The sequence below is a fragment of the Dendrobates tinctorius genome, unplaced genomic scaffold (assembly GCF_039654945.1).
Source record: "Dendrobates tinctorius isolate UK_male_01 unplaced genomic scaffold, ASM3965494v1 ptg000017l, whole genome shotgun sequence".
In the NCBI taxonomy this organism is placed as follows: Eukaryota; Metazoa; Chordata; class Amphibia; order Anura; family Dendrobatidae; genus Dendrobates; species Dendrobates tinctorius.
Genome location: NW_027361685.1, coordinates 16,052,580 through 16,074,375, shown reverse-complemented (window position 1 = coordinate 16,074,375; position 21,796 = coordinate 16,052,580). Strand labels below are relative to the sequence as shown.

The window sequence follows — 21,796 nt, the reverse complement described above, 5'->3', positions numbered from 1 at the left end:
CAATTAGCTTTGATCCTGACTTCCAGGAGTGCACATCTAATTCTGATGGAAGCTTGAAGTGTTCCTTCATGATTGGCCAGAGTGTTTCACCTGCTTTTAATTCCATTATGGACCAGAGATCAATCCAGGTTGCAGATATGTTTGCTGGCTCTGCTGCATTCTTCAGTAAAATGGCATGGGGTCCATATCTGGGTCTGGCAGATTTTTCAGAATACTGAACACCTGACTAGGGGTGAAGGGCACATAGTGTAAGAGTTCTGGCTCTATCTGCCCCTGCCTACTTGGTGTCTGTGGGTTTCTTCACCTAGTACTGGGCAGCATGTATGATGTCCCCTCTTCATATTCATCAGAGGAGAAACTGTGACATTGTGTGGGTGCTCCCCCCTTCTGAGGTTGCAGGTCTGCCTGGCACTTAGGATCCTCATTGTAAGACCCAGCAGCTGCAGACGCTGATGACTTGCACCTCCCTTCTGCTAGCTGTTGTATTGGGGGGGCACCTGTGGTGTTATGTGTAGGGAGTGTTTCACTATCTTATCCTGGTATCAGCTGGCTCTTTAGAGAGGGTGCCCTGTGGCGATAAGGACACCTCATTTTCTGGATTTGACACTGGCCCAGCTGGTGACAATGAACTGAGAGGTGGGAGAGAGGGTGAGGAGCAGGGAGGGGTAGAGGAGAGAGTGGAAAGGTGGGGAGATGAAAAAAGAAAGAGGGAGGAGAGGAGGAAGGTGATAGAAGAGGAGGGGAGAGAGAAGACGAGGGGGATGAAGGAGGATGAAAGACAGGGAAAAGATGAGGGAGGAGGAAAAATAGATGAGGGAGGGGAGGTAAGAGAGGGAGGAGTGGAGAGGGAAGGAGCAGCGGACTCCTTCCCCTTTTCTGCAGTCAGAGAAGGCATGCTTGGACTTGTGCCTTCTCCCAGGGGGGGGGGGGAGCGGGGTGCCTCACAGACGGCACAGCTTAGAATTCCGCTGAAAACACTTTTTTCTCTCTTGTACACGTAAAAATAATCCTTTCCTGTTCACCTAACTCTCAGTACTTCTATGCTGTAAATCCGCTGCCACTTTATAAAACGCGGACTTCAATTCAGCTCAACTAACTAACTTCCCTTTTTTCTTCTCAATACATTATGCCATGCTGCAGCTTAAAAGCTGCCCCTGTAAATCTACATACTTAACTTTCTGAATAACACTTACTATGTCTATTCCAAAAACTTAAAAAAAGGTGATTAAAACTTCATAACCCTTTTTAAACTTGCTTAAAAAGGAAAGGAAAAAAGCAAAAAAAAAAAACCCAAAATATTTATAAAAACTTCAAAAGGAAATGGAAAACTAATAAAAACTCAGAAAATGGAGAAAAAAGAAAACAAAAAGAATAATCAGGAAGTTGGTAAAACTTGGAAAGAACACTCCAAAAAGAAATAAAAAATCCAAAATTCAGTAAAACTTCCAACAATAAAATGTCCGTGCACAAATGGAGGATACACACACTTCCCCTTTCCTCTGCCTGCGTCTCTCAGTAAAATCTTCTGAGAACAATGGAAACAAAAGAGCAAACTGAGACAATGGTATATATTCAACAACCCAGCATTCCCAAAAATTCTCACACTACAGTAAAAAAAACTTCCACCAAATGCAAGATAAAACAAGGGAAAAGCAGAGTACAGAACAAATGTGACAATATGAAAAATATCAGAGACGCACCCCACGGGCAAAAGAGGAAGTGTAAAAGGAAAGGAAAAAAACTTTCTGCTTCAGATCTTCATGGAGAACAGCAGTGAATTTATAGGTTGATGCACATGTAGACGTCCGGGGAGAAATCGAGGCCCTCTTTAGTGACACGTAGCACAAGCAGCTCTGGTAACCGACAACTGCCAATCACACTGGGTGTACTGCGCTCGGTCACCCGGGAATGTTAACACACTCGTCCCGCCGGTAACAGGAATCAGTGATAACTCCCACAAAATTGCCACCATCTGTACCTGGCCGGCCTCTCCTGTCCTTCCGATGTACAGGTGAATCGGTGGCAACCTGTCAAGTGATTTGGCTTGCGATATCTCCCCCAAACTAAACACCACCACGTGCCTGGCGATCTGGGTGCTCCTGTCCCTTCCGATGCATGGGTGTATATGTGATAGCTTGATAGGAGACTCGACTAGTGATATCTCTCTAAGCCCCCACAACTCATACCTGGATAGGCCTCTCCTGTCCTCCCTGTGTACAGGTTTATTTGTGAGGACTTAGCAGGGGAAGTTGAATCTCTCAGATATCGGTTTCCCAGCAACCACATGCACAATCAATCACCGTTCCACCAGCTTTCTCCCGGATCTAGACACAAACAGGACACAAAGCAGACACCTTGGCTTATCCCAGGGTTTGGATAAGGGTGTGGACTTTTACACTACCTGGGAATGCGGTGGTGACCACACCTGACCCGCTAGAGGTACAGACCCGGACTGGGCACAGGGGACATTCATGTAAGATAACCAGATTTTCTTACCTTATGGAGTTGCGCAAATCTCCGTCCCCATGAGTCAAGGCCTTAGTCGGCACCTCCGTCTCTCTGGTCAACAGGGTCCCCGTGCGTTTTGTCCACAGCCCCGCGTCTCTGCGCCAGATGATATGGAAATTTGGATAGATATATCTCTGTGTGCTGCGGCCTGTCCTAATTAGAACAGTCTCATTGAGCGCTCAACAGAAAAGACACCCTAAACACCTTGTTAGCAGTATCTCCAGTCTGCTGGTTTATTGCACATATATGGTTTTTTCATTACATACAGAAAGGAGTGGTTAGTCAATTAACATAAGGCTTGTGTTTTAATGCTATTGGCTATTTGAGTAAATGAACTTATATGGCAGTGTCCGACATGAGGGTGATTTAGCATCATATGGTTTACTCTTATGCATTGTCTTGCAATGTCAGCAAACCTCCGATATCAGCTAGTGCATCTGGTCCAACTTCCTCCTTTCCCATGGCTGGCTGATATATCACAAGACAATGCTACCACGAGACTATGCTGGTTCTCCAGACTGGCTCATGGGGTTAGTAGGTCATTTTCAGCAATTGATTATAAGGTTCAAGATAGCTATGAAAATGTGTCTATCAGTATATAAGGATATATGCAAGTGAGATCTGTATGAAATGTATATATTTCCATCACAGCTGGAGTGTGGTGGACAGGAGATAAAACATAACCTTTAGTAAGATAGTAGGATAAAAACAACTTTGTGTCCCCCAGAGTGAGTGAATATAAATGTTTGGGTGAAGTCACAAATAAAGGGGCGTGAGGAGCACAGCCCGATCAGGAGGAATGATTCCCACTTGCAATGGCTGAACTGCAATCAGCAAGTCCCAGAATCTCACGTTGTGGATCTGGGAGAATCCCACAGAACCCCGCAAACAACGACTGACAGATTCTGGCTGCATATAACAGTAATGACTGGAATCTGGATGACATTAATAGAGTTACCACCCGAAATATGCCAGAGCAATAAGTGAGGAAAGGCACAAGCTCAGCAATTCATGAAGGGGGTGCGGGAGGAAAAGGAGATCCTGGGTCCAGGATGCTCCATATAGGACAAGGGGAAGAAAATGCCCTACAAGACCCTAAATGGCTAACAGTAATCTATCCCCAAGACTCCCCCCTGACCGTCCACAGCTCCCCCTGTGCTAAACAAGCCCTGCACCCCCCATGGAAGGGCCCAAAGCGTTTCTTCCAAGCTGAGTCATCAGGGGACTTAAGGCCCTTTTACATTTAGCGATGCACCAGCGATCCAACCAGCGATCCGACCCGGTCAGGATCGCTGGTGCATCGCTAAATGATCGCTAGTGAGCTTTCATACAGAAAGATCTCACAGCGATGCAGCAGCGACGCAGCGCACGATACTTACCATTCACACAGCGATCCTGCGTCCTCCCGCCCGCCTCCACGCGTCGCTGGACGTCACAGCAGGAAGTCTCAGCAGGAAGCAGGCGACGAGAAATGGAGCCGGACATTCTCGCGCGATCAGCGATGGACAGCGGGGGAGCCGGTCGTTGGTAAGTATCACACATAGCGATATCACTAGCAATATCGCTATAACGTCACAAAATCAGTGACGTTTTAGCGATATTGCTAGCGATATCGCTTAGTGTAAAACCCCCTTTATCCTTGTGATAGGAGGTGAGGTGCCATAGTGCTGAGCTAAAGGGGGGGTATGAAATACATACCATAGTACTTCCGGTGGTTGAAACGCACGCCAGGATGCCATAAAGGTGCGTGAGCCGCAAGGAAAAAATCTGCGACACTCAAATGAAGGCAGACTACTAATTGTGTCCCATGAGGCAGAGGCGTGCACTCCACAACCTAGTGTTTCCAGTAAGTGGAACGCAAGCCAAAATAACTTGTGGTTTCTTGAACCACATAGAAGTAGAATATGCAACCGATTTGGCTTGATGACGCGCGGTCCACAGCCTTTTATTTCCGGCATGTGGAACGCACGCTAATGCCACATGCGGCATGTGGAACGCACGCCAATGCGGCATGTGGAACGCACGCCAACGCCACATCCGGCTTTGATGGCATCTTCCCTTTAAACTGCCTTGGTTTTTTTTTGCAGCCGCTCCTGTGCCGTCCCTGCGGTGTACATCTGTTAGGCTAAGTGCACACGTACCGGAACTCTCGCGGAAATTACCGCGAGAATTCCGGAATTCCAGTCCGCGGGAAAATCACATTTTAAATTCCCGCGATTTTCCCGCGGAAAATCTAGCAGTTTGCAAGCGTAATTAGCTTGAAAAAAGCTAGCGTTTTCCAAGCGATCTGTAGCATCGCTTGGAGAACTGATTGACAGGTTGGTCACACTCATCAAACATAGTGTTTGATGAGTGTGACCAACTTTTTACTACTGAGGCTGCCTATGCGGCATCAGTAGTAAAATATAGAATGTAAAAAAAAAATAAAAAACGGTGTTATTCTCACCCTCCGACGTCCCGCGCATCCGTTCCCAGTAATCCTTTGCGAAAATGCCCGCGATGTCTCGCGGGATCGCGACGTCTTGCGGTAATTCGCGATGACGTCGCACGAATGACCGCGAGACTTCGCGATCCCGCGAGAACGGACGTCATCGCGAGCATTTTCGCAAAGGACTACTGGGAACGAGAGCGTGAAGAGAAGCGGGAAGGCTGCGCGGGACGTCGGAGGGTGAGAATAACAATATTTTTTATTTTAAATTCTATTTTTTACAGGGATATGGTACCCAAAGCCCGGAGGACAGTCTCCTCTCCTCCGGACCATGGGTACCATCCGTAATTGTTCTGCTTACTTTCCGCATGGTGTGCACAGCCACATGCGGGAAATAAGCGGAACAATGCATTCCTATGGGTGCGGGATCGCCGCGATTCCGCAAATTAATGAGCATGCTGCGGTTTTTACCGCAAAGCGATTCCGCCGCGGTAAAAACCGCAGCATTAGCACAGCATTGCGGAATCCCATAGGAATGCATGGGATGCTTATTTTTCGCGTTTTTGCGGCAAAATCGCGCGGTTAAAACCGCCGCGGAAACGCGGAAAAACGCCACGTGTGAACTCAGCCTTATGGTTCCAAAAAGAGTTAATTTGTAAAAAAAAAAAAATGTTTCACTTGTTAAAAAATAGTAAAACGTGTCTTCTGCTTTGTTTTTCTTTTTACAAGAATTATTGGAGCCAATTTTTCATTAGAAACGTTTTAATGTCGGCTTTTTCTTGAGTTTTTCTTGTTATATAGGAAAGTCTAAGGCCAGAAATAAACCCCATAAATCACTGTACATGGAGACTTTGGGATCAGATCATTTCTGTCCGTTGTGTTTGTGGAAACAAAAAAATCTTTTCTAAAAGCTTCAAACTTCTGTGTATGACTCAGAGCTGAGATCTAACGTGATAGAAGATTCCAGTGCGGGGAAGACGGGAAACCTTCATATAGACGGCCGGTGGGGATGGAGGCAGTGACCGACTCTGGCCACATCTGTCTCTAGAGCCGCAGTAGAAGATGAAGATGTCGTCCTCATCATGAAGGAGTTATTTCTCATGTCGCGTGTAATGAATATCTCCTGCAGTATTGCTAATGCCGATTCCAGTGTCGGTAATGAGACAAGAATTAGCGTTATGGAAGATGAGTCTATGAGGAACGTGTTCAGCTGCCGACTCCGAGGAGGAAACTGCTTGTTGTCTGTGGCCTAAATATATAGGTTTTATTAGTAGATGTCAGGGAAGAAAACTAAACCCTGTAAGATAATAAATCTCCTCATATGTTTCCCTTATTATCTCCAGTAATTGTATTATTACACAGGATTCTTATGATGTTACATCGGATCATCTTCTTCTCATTCAGGTCTCTACAATATCGGATCCTCTCAGGGAAGATCTTCTACAGAAGAGAATTTTCCTGATTTACCCATCAAGGATGGATATGGACAGAGACAAGATGGCGGAGAGGATGTTACACCTCACCCTAGAGATCCTCTTCCGTCTCACTGGAGAGGTGAGAGATTCTGATGACGTCACATTACATTATTCTCATCTATGGGAATAACAGATGGACAGAACTGGAGAGGTGAGGACTCTGGAAATGTCTGTAGTGAGATTTATTAATGTGTCCCTCCATTACCAGGATTACACAGTGGTGAAGAAGACCTCTAGTGATCGCTGTCAGGACCCTGTGTCTGAGGGATGGGGAAGACCCCTGAGCCCAATCACGGGGCCTCCACCTCACCCCCTGATCCATGAGGCCATCAATGACCAGAAGATCCTAGAACTCCTCTACAAGATGATTGAGCTGCTGACTGGAGAGGTGACACTGCTGGGAATGCTGGGACATTATACAGTAACACTATGAAGGGATCGGGGGGATGACGGTATCATTGTATGTGTCAGGTTCCTATAAGGTGTCAGGATGTCGCTGTCTATTTCTCCATGGAGGAGTGGGAGTATTTAGAAGGACACAGCTATCTGTACAAGAACGTCATAATGGAGGTTCCCCAGCCCCTCACATCTCCAGGTAATAGACAGGACTAAATACACACGGCCTATAATTATCTGTATGTAGAGAATGAATTCAGTCCCTGTATGTGTTTCCTCCAGATCTATCCAGTAAGAGAACAACACCAGAGAGATGTCCCCGTCCTCTTCTTCCACAGGACTGTAACCAAGAAGATCCCAGTGCTCCTCAGGATCATCAGGTAGATGGAGAGAAGGTGTCAGGAGATCTCCCCTATGATGTGTAGACGGCTGTGAAGGTCTTGTGCTCAGTCTTGTTTTATCCTCCAGTATTATATGTTTTATACTTGTGTAATGAGAACGGTGGAGATGGCAGGATTAGAGCTGATCATAGATGGGACTTCTCCATCTGTCTGTGACTTTTACAATATTTGTTTCAGTGTGAAGATCTGACCCATATTAATACTACAGAGACATATGTGAGAGAAGATGAGTGGTGTAAAGAGGAGATTCCCACATATGACTACCCAGGTGAGTAGTAACCACTGAATGCAGAGACGTCACAGATTCCTCTCAGTCACCGGCTGTGGCTGCTTTATCGGTGGTGTAGTCCGGCCGTATTACCATGATCACCATTTTGCCTCTAGACCACAACATTCACCCAAAACTGTTCAAATGACTTTGGGCATTGAAAGCCCTTTTCAATAGAACTTACAACCTGGAGGATCATCCTACCCCCTGGGATTAGTGTGAAGGTGATCCCTTAAAGCGAGATCTATATGATTGCTTGTACCTGACCCAATATAGGCTGAGTGTGCGCTTCAAGAGTCACACCGAACACAGATTTAGATGTCTACTCCTTTCTCAGCAAAGGCTTCTACACAACTGAAGTTTATTCTTATGACAGAGAGACAGGAAATGGGTGTCGCACAATCTTCTGAGGAGCCAGTGTCAGTCTATGATAGGTCCATTTCAGCTTCACTTCCATATATGGTATCCAGTATCTCAGCTTCTGCATTCTAAGGATTCCTTCCAGGGTGTTGTCTGAAGACACAGACGCCATCTTGGTACACCATATGTGAACTGACTTGTATAAGGGTTAATAATTGATTTCATTAGCCATTCTCTCCTTCACATTAGGAGACGGTGACCGTTACCTGCCCAGATCTGTAACTATAAAGCCAAATGACAGCGTACGTAGAATGTGCTGACAAGATAGAAAATCACTTGAAGAAAAATCTTATGCTGGGCCTGTAAGATAAAGCGGAGGGTAATGATGCCGCTGGCTTCCTAGATCACTGAGATCTTATCGGATGAATCTTCTCTCCCTTCTGTGCTGCTGAATGTCTCATGGTCCCTACAAGACCAGGTCCAGTCTTTCTGGCCAAACTTCCCTTTTATGAGCGACACCAGTAAATGTGCAGTGAGGCCAAGTGTGAATTTCTGTCCAATAACAGCAGAGTTTCCCTTTATCCTGACATTTCAGTTTGTATTAAAACCAACTAACTTCAGGGAGGATTGTGATAATCTACAGGACAAACATTCCACCTGTGCCATGATAGATCTCTAAGCTGTGTGTGGCTGATGGCTGTAATATACATTTATTCCCGCCTGCAGGAGATGTGTTGGCTCCAGCCCTGGTGTCATGGATTCACTCCACGTCATACATTACATTGTTTTTGATCCTAAGGAATTCAGATTACTGCACAATCTCTCCTGAAATGGGGAGCAATATTATTTTCTCTAATCTTCTGCTCAGGATCCATAGTAGCTCCAATGGTCCACCATAAATGAGGGCAACTCTGGTTTACTGTTGTGTAATCTGTATTTGTAGCTTTCAGTTAATGAAATTCTCGTGCTCTGTGGTGGGGCTGTGGGCGGGGCTTCATGTGGTGCTCTGATTACATATTCATCTGTATTGGCTTATGACAGGTCACTGATCCCTCACTGACCTGCCCCCCATTTTTATATAATAATCTTTATATAGCGCCAACATATTCCTCAGCGCTTTACAGTTTAACAGTTTCAAAACACAAGTCATAAGTAACAATGTTAACAATACAATAATTAAAGCAAAATAAGGCACCCCTGCTGGTGAGAGCTTACAATCTACAATGAGGTGGGGGAGATACAAAGTACTGGTGTGTATTTACAATGGTGTATTTACAATGATGGTCCAACCATCTTGTGGGAGTGAGGAATGGATGGAGATAGTGAATGGGATACACACGCACACTTACACATACAATGACTTTGAGTAGTGAACGTGATAGGCCGCTCTGAACAAATGTGTTTTAAAGGAACGCCTGAGACTATGCAAATTGTGGATAGTCATTTCTTGGGGTAGAGCATTCCAAAAGATTGGCGCAGCGCGGGAGAAGTGCTGGAGTCAGGAGTGGGAGGTACTGATTAGTGCAGATGCTAGTCGAAAGTCGTTTGCAGAGCGCAACAGTCAGGCCGATAGACAGAAATTAGGGAGGATATGTAGGGGAGTGCCGCACTGTGGAGAGCTTTGTGGGTGAGAACAAGTACTTTGAATTGGATCCTATAATGAATGGGCAGCCAATGTAAGGATTGGCGAAGAGCGGGCGAGTACCGATTAGCCAGATGGATGACCCTGGCTGCTGCATTGAGGATGGACTGGAGAGGGGATAGTCGAGTAACTGAGAGGCCAATTAATAGAGCATTGCAGTAATAATAATCTTTATTTTTATATAGCGCTAACATATTCCGCAGCGCTTTACAGTTTGCACACATTATCATCACTGTCCCCAATGGGGCTCACAATGTAAATTCTCTATCTTTGGAATGTGGGAGGAAACCCACGCAAACACGGGGAGAACATACAAACTCCTTGCAGAGTAGCAAATAGCAACGGCGATAAGGGGCATCCCTGACGAGTTCCTCTGAACAACCCAAACGACTTCGAGGTCTCCCCGTTAATCCTAATGTACCCCTTTGGATCCGCGTATAATAATTTAATCCAGGAAATAAATCTATGTCCGAATCCCATTAACTTCAATACTGCCCATAGATAATTCCACTCTACCCTATCAAATGCCTTTCGTGCATCCAGCGAGGCCACCACCCTTTCCCCTACATTATCTGCCGGGAGTTGTACATTAAGAAAGAGTCTACGTAGGTTAATGGCGGTAGATCTATTTTGTAAAAAACCCGATTGGTCTGGATGTATCAATTTTTGAACAACCCCAGACATTCTTATCGCCAACATTTTAGCTAATATTTTAACGTCTGACGTCAATAACGAGATGGGTCTATAGGATTCAACGGATGAGGCATCTTTCCCCTCCTTAGGAATAACCACAATTACGGCCTCCCTCATAGACCTCGGCAAAGCCCCTCTCTCCGCTGCATCTTCAAATACCTCCTTAAGTTTAGGTGCTACGACCTCTATTAGTTCCTTATATGCTTCTCCCGGGATACCGTCAGAGCCAGGTGACCTATTATTTGCCAATGACAGAATAGCCTTCTCCACTTCCTCTACAGTAAATAATTCTTCCAGATTCTGTTTATCAGTATCATCTAACTTAGGTATCTCTATCTCTTGTAAGTATCTATCCATTTCTTGTTCTCTAACCCCCAATTCTGAGGTATATAATTTTACATAGTATTCCCGGAAACATTCCAATATCCCAGAGGTGGCGTTATGAGTTACCCCATCCTCCTTGACAATTTTATATATCTGTGTGGACCCTTTCTGCGCCGCAGATATCACTGACAGTAAGTGTCCCACCTTTTCCCCTTCGTCATAGAACAGTGCTCTCTGGAATGCCCTTTTCTTGTCTATCCCTTGTAAATATAACTTATTTACTTCTTCTTGTGCTTCTTTTAATGCCTTTTTAGTGGCGATACTGGGCCTACATATCATTTCCTCCTCTGCCCTGCTCAATCTGTCTGTAGTCTCTTGGTTTACCTGTCTCGTTTGTGTCTTACGTCTCGAAATATCTCGTATGAATAGTCCCCTTAAATATGCTTTTATGGTATCCCACACTATAAGTGAGTCAGCAGAACCTTCATGTAATTGGAAGAATTCAATAAGATCTTTTTTAATAATTTCCATATTAAGACATTTGAGCCATTCCGGATGTGTTGTCCCCCCTACTCTCCTCCTTTTTCCCACTCCCAGTCTCAAACTAACTTCAATTGCCTTATGGTCGGAGATAACTCTCTGTAAATATTCCACCGTCCCAACTATTCCGTCCATGCCCCTGTTACCTAATGCTAAGTCTATGCGCGATAAGGCATGATACGAGGACGAATAACACGAAAAGCATTTGTTCCCCTCATTCCGCACTCTCCATAAGTCTATCATACCCATCTCACTAACATATGTCCCGAATGGAGTCATCCTATCCTTCCTGGGGTTAATTCCCCCGATTCCCACACGATCCCAATACTCGTTCATGACATTGTTAACGTCCCCTAATATTAACACCGGACATTCCCCTCCCCTACCTGTCCACTCAAAAATCTCTTGTAGTTTCTTTTTCGAATATGGGGGTGGAATATAAAGTGCCACTATAATCACACATACACCAGAAATTCGGCATCTCAGGGAAACAAACTGCCCATCCCTATCTACGTAAGATTCAATTTCCTCGTAGTGAGCATGAGAATGTATCAGTACAGAGACTCCCCTCGCGTAGGCCGAATACATAGAGTGATAGGCCCGGGTAATCCATTTTTTCTCCAGCCATTTTTCTTTTCCTTTAATCAAGTGAGTTTCTAGTAAACACGTAATAGCTGGATTGTACTTTCTAATTTCTGCCATGACTGCCGCTCTTTTACTTGGATCTGAAACCCCCCTCACATTCCAACTTAGAATTCTTGTATCACCACTCATTATGTCCTATGAACATCAGTTCTAGTCGGTCTCTTGTAGTCCCTTTATCACATTGCAGTATGAAAACTCTCCCACAACATATCCCCCCCGCCCCCCCTCTCCCCTCCTTCCCCGTATAACAGATTCTCTCTCTCCAACGAGAGAGGGTGCAACTGGCACCTAGCTACTGTGAGCCCTCGAATAGCCACTGAACCTCCTTCACTTGGGCGTACATCGCTCCCACCGTCACATACAAACATGCCCAATAGGCCACATAACTTTTTCTAACATGGATAATTCAATAAACATAAAAGAAAAAAAAAAACCCAGGATCTACGACCCAAAAATAGATCTGAGTACCCAGGCGTCGCGGGGCACAGATTCAAAAATAGAGAAAAAATGTCCGAAAAATTCTTCTTCTTCAGCCTTTTCCTTCTTTCTCAGCCCTTAGTTTGGAGTGGTTGATTTCCATCCACTTGACGGCCTCCTCTGGGGTTGGAAAAAACTGAACAGACCCCAAAGCTGCTACTCTCAGTTTGGCGGGATATAACATAGAGTACTTCACTCCCAGCACTCTCAGTCCTTTCTTGACCTCGCCAAATTTCATCCGCATTTTCTGAACCTCTGCTGAATAGTCCGGATATATTTCAATACGGCGTCCATTAAATATGAGGTCCTCCTTCTTCCTAGCCTCCCGGAGGATAGTCTCTCTATCTCTGCAGTTAAGTATCCTGGCCAACATTGTACGGGGGGCACTACCCGGAGGGAGGGGTCGCAGGGGAACGCGGTGTGCTCTCTCTACCGCAAACACACTGGAGAGTGTGTCTCTGCCAATTTTAGATAGGATCCATTGCTCAGTAAAGTCAGTGGGGTCGTTACCCTCTACTTTTTCCGGGAATCCCACAAATCTAAGATTGTTTCTCCTAGATCTATTTTCTAGATCATCTGGTTTTAAGTGCACTTCTGAAATCTTTTGCGTGTGCTGGTTCTGAGTTTTCTGCATTTTATTTACAGTGTCCTCAGTGGTGCTCACTCTCTCTTCCACAGCACCCATCCTAGCATCCGCCTTGTTTAGTGCCTCTTTAATTCCAATAATTTCTTCCTTAATATTATCAACCCGGCTGCTCAACTTAGTCAGTGTTTTTTTACAGAACAATACCACCAGAAAGACATCTTTTAAAGTTGGTTCCCCTTCAGGGCCCTCCTCATCAGCTTCACTATCCTCCTCTTCAGATGCACACTCAGAGACAGTGACTCCCCCTCCCCCCTCCTCCCTGCTTTCAGCCTCTCCTGCAGCTTCGTTGCTCATTCTCTCTCCCTCCAGCACAGTACCTTCTCCGGTGCCCCCCTCATCTTCCCTTGCAAAGCGCTGCAGCTTCTGGATAATTTGTGACCTTCTGCCATAGTTCTCAGTCAGTCTCTGTGCCTCCTCCACTCTCCCGGCGCCATCTTGTGCAGCCACACTGCCGTCCTCCCCGACGTCTTTCTGCCTCCTCCTCCCCATCTCCGCACTCTTCTTCACTCCCGGTGTCTCCACTCGGCCCTCGGGCACCCACCACAGCAGTAAGTGTGCACGGGTCTCTGTTATGTCGGCCTATTAAGGATTATTCTTCAGAATGACAGTGGAGCTCCTCAGCCTCACGTCCTCTCACATCCGCGCCAGGCCACGCCCCAGTCGAGAGCGGGTTTCTTTAGTAATGGAGTAACGATGGCTTGTTTGAAGGAGAATGGGAAGATGCCCGAGGAGAGGTTAAAGATTGTAGTTAGGTGAGTTGTGATGACTGGAGAGAGAGGGAATGGGGTCGGTCGTGCATGTAGTCGGACGAGAAGAAGACAGGAGTCTGGAGACTTCTTCTGTGATGGGATCAAATGTGGAAAGTGAGCCATGGGAATCACAGCACTTGGTGGTTGGGTGCAGATTTCCTGACGGATATTATCTATTTTTTCTGTAAAGTGGGAGGCCAGGTCATCAGCACAAATGTCTGTGATAGGGGCTTGTGCTTTCGGCCTGAGGAGGGAGTGAAAGGTGTCAAAAAGTTTCTTGGGGTTGTTGGCTAGTGAGGAGATCAGGGTGGTGAAGTAGCTCTGTTTGGCGAGGTGAAGGGCAGCGTTATAGGTTCTTAACATAAATTTGAAGTGGATGAAGTCTTCTGGTGTGCAGGTTTTTCTCCATAGGCGTTCAGCACTCCTAGAGCATCGCTGGAGAAGTTGAGTTTGCGATGTGAGCCAGGGCTGTTTCACTCTGTGCTTGGAGGTTCTGAGGGTGAGGGGAGCTACTTGGTCAAGGGTGCTTCTAAGAGTGTCATTGTAGTGATGAACAGCCAAATCCGTACAGGAAAAAGAGGAGATTGGGGACAGTGATGAGTGTAGTCTCTAATAGATGCTACTACGCAGGCGCCGCCATCGCCGGTGACAATTTGCTGGATGTAATTTTTTTCTATGCCTCACAATAGCCACAATATAATAGGCATTATCACCAATAATATCAATGCTATTATATGCATTATGTAATAATGGGGGCAGGTCAGTGAGGGATCAGCGACCTGTCATAAGCCAATACAGATGAACATGTAATCAGAGCACCACATAAGTCTCATTGACAGTTACAGGAATCGTTTGATCGCAGTGATTGCCTCAAAAGGTTGTGCAACAAAATATTAATCCTTTCACGCCAGAACCTGTTTTTGCCTTTGTGACCAATTATTTCAGCTCTGACCTGTGTCACTCTATGAGGTCATAACTCTAAAATGCTTCAAGGAATCCTGGTGATTGTGAGATTGTTTTCTTGTGACATATTGTACTTTATGATAGTGGTAACATTTATTTGATATGACTTGCGTTTACTTGTTAAAAAAGGAAACTTGACAAAAATTTTGAAAATTTTGCAATGTTCACATTTTTTAATGCTCTTAAATCAGAGAGTCATATCGCACAAAATAGTTAATAAATTAACATTTCCCACATGTCTACCATCAGCACAATTTTGGAAACAATTTTCTTTTGTTAGGAGATTATAAGGGTTAAAAGTTGACCAGCGATTTCTCATTTTTACAGCAAAATTTATAAAACCATTTTTTTAGGAACCACCTCACATTTGAAGTGAGTTTGGGGGTCAATATCAGGGCTGTGGAGTCGGTAAGCCACAGTTGCGACTCCGACTCCTGGATTTTATCAGGCTCCGACTCAGGCTCCGACTCCGACTCCTTCATAAATGGCCAATTCATAACAACAAATTTACTGTTGTAAAATATTAAACATCGTGCTTATTCAGTTTCTCACCATCATATAAGTAATCAGACCACTTAGAGCAAAAACTACATTTATTAGAATACAATTAGAATATAGCAAATAACTTTTATAAACTTTTCTAAACTGTAAGTAAATATGCAATAAACACTTTTATGCAGTTAATACGAAGAAATCTATAAATTTGTCCTCAGAAAAAGTATTGCCTCTGTCAGATCCTCCTTCATGGATGCCCTCAAATCTGATCTAATTATTTTGAGAGCAGAGAACAACCTCTGTACACTAACTTGTGTTGGTGGCAAAGCAGTAACCACTCGGGCAACATCTCTGACAATGTCAGGATACAGAGGAATCGTTTGTTGCACTGTTATTTTTGATGAACGGTCAAATTTCTCAATTTCTTTTAGTGCACATGAAAAATTCTGCTGAAATGTACTGGCTGTGTTCCTTGATGGGGATGACTCTTCTTCTATGCGGGAACGCTTTGCACGGTCCTTGTGATCCAAATATTTTTCAAAATTAAATTCTTCATCAGTTGATGATGAGGGTGAAGATGTGGCAGGACGACCAAATTCTTCTTGTTCCTCCTGACTGTTCTGCAACCCTTTCATCCTTACTGCTATTTCAAACAGAGCTTCTTTTCCTTTACTTAGCTGTTGATCATCTAGAAGAATCCGATGCATTGGGTCTACATAAACAGCTGCCAAAAGAATATGTTATTTTGTAATAGTAGCTCCTCTCTCCGTTTCATTGATGTAGCAATGCCACTTGCAATTAACCCTCCTCTTTGGGACAGGCGAAACATCAGGTTCTTCCACTCCTTTAAGAAAATACCTGGAGTTAAGTCCTCTGCTTGTAATTTTTTAGTCACTGTAAATGGGTGCTCTAGCAATTTTTCCAGCTCAGTCACATGATTCCACTGACTTTCATTTAGCGTCAGTTAAGGGTTAGCCATGTCTACAAGAAAGGTTTTCAGTTCAACCAAGCGCTGAATCATTAAGTAAGTACTGCCTCATCGTGTGGCTTGATCAATAATTGCCCCTTTTCCAGCACGTCTCTTCAAAATTGAGTCAACTTTAGGGGTTCTGGCAACAGTAGCCAATTTTCTCACCTTGCCAATCAGTGCAGCAGCATGTCCTTCTTGCAGACTGTCTCTTATAGCCAGCTGTAGCGTATGCACAACACCGCATGTGATGAATGAAAGAACATATTGACACAGTTTCAACAAGATCATCTAAACTATCATGTTGCTGTTCATCTGAAGCAACTTCAGTTTGCTCCTCAGTTACAATACTGTGTTCCTCTATTTCAAACATTTCTGTGTCTGTGGACCCAGAATGTTCTTCTAGCTGCTGGTCACCATCATTACTCTCATTCATTAGCTTAATAGTACTTATCATATTTGAAGCATTGTCAGTTACGACAGAAAGAACTTGCTCTTTTTTAAGTTCATAGTCTTGCAGAACCTTTTCCACCAAGACCTGGAGAAACTCACTGGTGTGATGAGCTTTGGTGTCTTTTAAGGCCAATGTCTTGGTAACTATTTCATTTTTGTCACAAACAAATCGGACATTGATGGCAAAATAGTTCACTCTGTGACGTGTGCAGGCATCCATTTTAAGAAACAGAAAGCGTCCCTTGAGAGTTTTTTTAAGTTCTTCCTTTTGTTTAAAAGCTTCTTCGATTACTAATTTTCTAATACTCTCTCTCTCCAGAGAAACACCAAGCTTGCGGGCCATTTCCCCATTCAGACACATAAAAGCTGGTCGTGAAAATAATGAAATAGGCACACTATCCTTTACAACAAGCTCTATGATCTGTTTTTTAAATGTATCTACTGTCATTGTCACAGTAACTTTGTCACTGACAAAATATCTTGCAACTGATGGCTGCAAAGTTCTCTGCTCCTTTGTTTGGCTGGAAGAGCTGGGCACTGGTTCATTGGTTTGGCTGCAGTCTTTCTCATCCACTGCTTTCAGTACTTCTGGATGAAAGCGCTGTAAATGTCTCTTTAGATTAGAAGCTCTGGTAGGAGCATTTTTATCTTTGCCTGAATATGCACTCATCTTGGCTTCACAGCATTTGTTTTCGTCTGGATCATTTGTCATACACAGACAGACATAATGTTTTCTATCTTGAGTGATGGTGAAATGTTCAAATACAGCTGATTTAATGTGATGCTTCTTTGACATTCTCAGGTTTTTAATGTTGCATTCACAATCCAAATGACAATTGTTTTTCCTAAAAACAATTGTACAAAATTATTGCCAGGTCGTACAACTGATATAGTGGTCAGTAATACTGTTATTATTCCTCATGTACTCACAGTTAACTGATGCAAAGTTTGTTGAAAGGATAATACTTCTTACAGTCTTCCTCTTCTGAGTAGCAGGCAGCTGTGAGATGCTTGGAAGACGCACACCTAGTATGATCTAGTCTAGAGGAGGAGCTTTACTACTAAGAATTTGCAACACATTTTCACTTTCAGTTTCATACATTGTAAGTAGGGGGGTTGGGGCAGCATGAGGTTAACCAAGTATAAGATTAGATAAGGGCAGTGGAGAACAGTGACACACAAGAAGTAAGAAATGTCTCTATTTCCAGCAGAACTGCTTATCACTGTTGTTCATAGTTTGATAGAACATATATATTTGAGTAACATTTATAAAATTCATATGAAAGTTCAATTATGAAATATTAATACATTTTTTTTAAAGCTGGAGTCGGTACATTTCTACCGACTCCGACTCCAACCAAAACTAACTCCGACTCCACGACTCCGACTCCACAGCCCTGGTCAATATGACAGAAAATACCCAAAAGTGTCACCATTCAAAAAAAAAACTGCACCCCTCAAGGTGCTCAAAACCACATTCAAGAAGGTTATTAACCCTTCAGGTGCTTCACAGGAATGAATGGAATGTGGAAGGAAAAAATAAACATTTCTATAACAAGAAATTTTCCTTTAGACCTAGTTTTTTTTATTTTCGCAAGGGTAACAGGAGAAAATGGATTATACATTTTGTTTTGCAATATCTCCTGAGCATGCCGATGATACCCCATATGTGGGGGAAATCTACTGTTTGGGCACACTGCAGGGCTGAGAAGGGAAGGCGCGCCATTTAACTTTTTGAATGTAAAATATGCTGGGATAATTAGTGGTTGCCATGTCGTGTTTGGAGAGCCCCTGATGTGCCTAAACAGTGGAAACCCACAAGTGACCCCATTTTGGAAACTAGACCCCCCCCCCAAGGAAATGTGTGATGGGCATTTTGAGCTTCCAAGTGCTTCTTAGAAGTTAATTACGTAGAGCCGTGAAAATAAAAAGTCATGTTTTTTCCACAAAAAATGATCTTTTCGCCCTCCATTTTTTTTTCCAAAGGGTAACAGGAGAAATTGGACCCCAAAAGCTGTGGTGCAATTTGTCATTGGTGTGCGCCAATTCAAGAGCACTAGGGACAGCGCTAGTACTGGGCATTGTTCCCTGAGTTGGAGACATTTCTCCAGAAGCGCTATTTGTCCTTCTTGTTGTACTGGTCCTTGTGTGTGAGGATGGACCAGAATCACTGCTCATTTCTGAGCTATCACTGTCGCTGCTACTAAAGCCCTCGAAATCCACATCGCCATCTGACACTGCACTTTCTTCACTGTCAGAACATAAAAGTGCATAAGCCTCCTCTGCACTATAATACTGACGGACCATTTTAACCATTTAACCCAAACAGTAACCCTAACTTTAGTCTGACTTTAGCCTAACAGTAACCCTAACAATAACCCTTACTTTAGCCTAACAGTAACCCTAACTATTGTATTAACTGTAACCTGCCTAATCTGTTTTTCTATTGACAGATGAAGTGAATGCCATTACTCCAGATATATCATCATCCATTCACAGCAAAGATCTGTCATCTGATCCTATGAAACAGGTCCCATCTTCTGATTCATTACTGACTACTAAGGAAAATCAAAGTCACAAAAGAGGCATTAAAACACAAACTGCTCCTAAAGCAAAGAAGCCATTTTCATGTTCAGAATGTGGGAAATGTTTTAACCACAAAAGGAATCTTATTAGTCACCATAGAACTCACACAGGGGAGAAGCCTTTTTTCTGTTCAGAATGTGGGAAATATTTTAACCACAAAGGGAATCTTGATGCACACCAAAAAACCCACACAGGAGAGAAGCCTTTTTCATGTTTAGAATGTGGGAAATGTTTTACTCAGAATTCAAGTCTTGTTACACATCAGAGAATTCACAGAGAAGAGAGGCCATATTCATGTTCAGAATGTGGGAAATGTTTTAACCGGAAATCACAATTGGTTGATCACCATAGAACTCACACAGGTGAGAAGCCACATTCATGTTCAGAATGTGGGAAATGTTTTACTCAGAATTCAACTCTTATTGCACATCAGAGAATTCACAGAGAAGAGAAGCCATATTCATGTTCAGAATGTGGGAAATGTTTTAAATGGAAATCACAATTGGTTAATCACCATAGAACTCACACAGGGAAGAAGCCTTTTTCCTGTTCAGAATGTGGGAAATGTTTTAACCACAAAGGGACTCTTATTAGTCACCATAGAACTCACACAGGGGAGAAGCCTTTTTCCTGTTCAGAATGTGGGAAATGTTTTAACCACAAAGGGACTCTTATTAGTCACCACAGAACTCACACAGGGGAGAAGCCTTTTTCCTGTTCAGAATGTGGGAAATGTTTTAACCAGAAAAGGAATCTTGATGAACACCAAAGAACTCACAAAGGAGAGAAGCCTTTTTCATGTTTAGAATGTGGGAAATGTTTTACTCAGAATTCAAGTCTTGTTACACATCAGAGAATTCACACAGCAGAGAAGCCATATTCATGTTCAGAATGTGGGAAATGTTTTAACCGGAAATCACATTTGGTTGATCACCATAGAACTCATACAGGGGAGAAGCCTTTTTCCTGTTCAGAATGTGGGAAATGTTTTAACCACAAAGGGACTCTTATTAGTCACCACAGAACTCACACAGGGGAGAAGCCTTTTTCCTGTTCAGAATGTGGGAAATGTTTTAACCAGAAAAGGAATCTTGATGAACACCAAGGAACTCACAAAGGAGAGAAGCCTTTTTCATGTTTAGAATGTGGGAAATGTTTTACTCAGAATTCAAATCTTGTTACACATCAGAGAATTCACACAGCAGAGAAGCCATATTCATGTTCAGAATGTGGGAAATGTTTTAACCGGAAATCACATTTGGTTGATCACCATAGAACTCATACAGGGGAGAAGCCTTTTTCCTGTTCAGAATGTGGGAAATGTTTTAACCAGAAAAGGAATCTTGATGAACACCAAAGAACTCACAAAGGAGAGAAGCCTTTTTCATGTTTAGAATGTGGGAAATGTTTTACTCAGAATTCAAGTCTTGTTACACATCAGAGAATTCACACAGCAGAGAAGCCATATTCATGTTCAGAATGTGGGAAATGTTTTAACCGGAAATCACAATTGGTTGATCACCATAGAACTCATACAGGGGAGAAGCCTTTTTCCTGTTCAGAATGTGGGAAATGTTTTAACAATAAATCAGATTGTGTTAAGCACCAGAGAGTCCACACAGGACAGAAGCCTTTTTCCTGTTCAGAATGTGGGAAATGTTTTAACCAGAAATCACAATTGGTTAATCACCATGGAACTCACACAGGAGAGAAGCCTTTTTCCTGCTAATGTGGGAAATATTTTAACCAGAAAGTGCTTCTTGTTAGACGTCAGAGCAGTCACACAGAGGAGAAACCTTTTTTATTTTCTTAATGTGGGAAATGTTTTACTTGGAAATCAACTGTTAATAAACATCAGAGATGTCACATAGGGGAGAAGACTTTTTTATGTTCATATTGTTGGAATAGTTTTAGCCAAAATTGAATCTTCTTAAATGGGTTGTCTCTTGTCATTCCTCATGTTTGCTGACAAAAGGATAAAACTAAGTTTTATTAATTCCAAATATAAAACTATACCCATAATTCATCCCCTGAAGGTTAGTCAATAGGTGACTAATAGAAAAAACATGTACCCCACAGTTCAGTACAGTACATAGGGTGAGGTGATGTATACACACTCACTCTCCAAGCCTCTCATTTCTATGGGTTTCATTGTCCTCACCAAAGACGACTCATCAGGAGACTATTTAATATTGACCTATATTCAAACGAGACTAGACAAAAAAAAAACTAAAATCATTTATCATGTTATCCAAAACAGTCAGAAAACTAGCCCCATATTGGCAGATCCCAGAACTCAAACTATATACTTTGTAAGTTTATAAGTCACTCCAGTGTCAGGAATAGATAGTATGTGAAAATACAGTATAATTCTTGTGTTTTTCTCCTATAGGGAATTCCCTAGTTTGGTAATGTAACTGCTGTTAATTAGTAGTGCAGACAAATTATCCTAGACTAAACTCAGTCTTCAGATGGCCCAATACGTACCACTCAGGGAAAACTTACCTGCTCCAAAGATCATTAGCAGCTTCTAACTAATGGCCATGCTGCGGTCTGTCAGGGAATGAGTGCAATATCGTTATAGAGACTAGGGATATGTGCAATCATAATGTCTGGGGGATCTGTGCCATTATTTAGTATGAATATGGAAATTATCTCTGAAAGGTAAGTGTTCCCTGAGCGGTATATACTGTATTGTCACATACTATCTATTCCTGACACTGGAGTGACTTATAAACTTACAAAGTATATAGTTTGAGTTCTGGGATCTGCCAATATGG

At 43.2% G+C, this 21,796-nt stretch overlaps 1 protein-coding gene across 1 annotated transcript; it reads left to right on the top strand.

Annotated features, from left to right (window-relative positions):
* The first annotated feature begins 6,577 nt into the window (after positions 1-6,577).
* LOC141082455 (uncharacterized) lies at positions 6,578-20,882 on the top strand. The gene is made up of 5 exons (XM_073566396.1): positions 6,578-6,799; positions 6,883-7,006; positions 7,090-7,187; positions 7,386-7,476; positions 18,884-20,882. Exons 1-5 carry the CDS (start codon positions 6,578-6,580, stop codon positions 20,743-20,745), a joined length of 2,397 nt encoding a protein of 798 aa, XP_073422497.1. The 3' UTR covers positions 20,746-20,882.
* Positions 20,883-21,796: the final 914 nt, after the last annotated feature.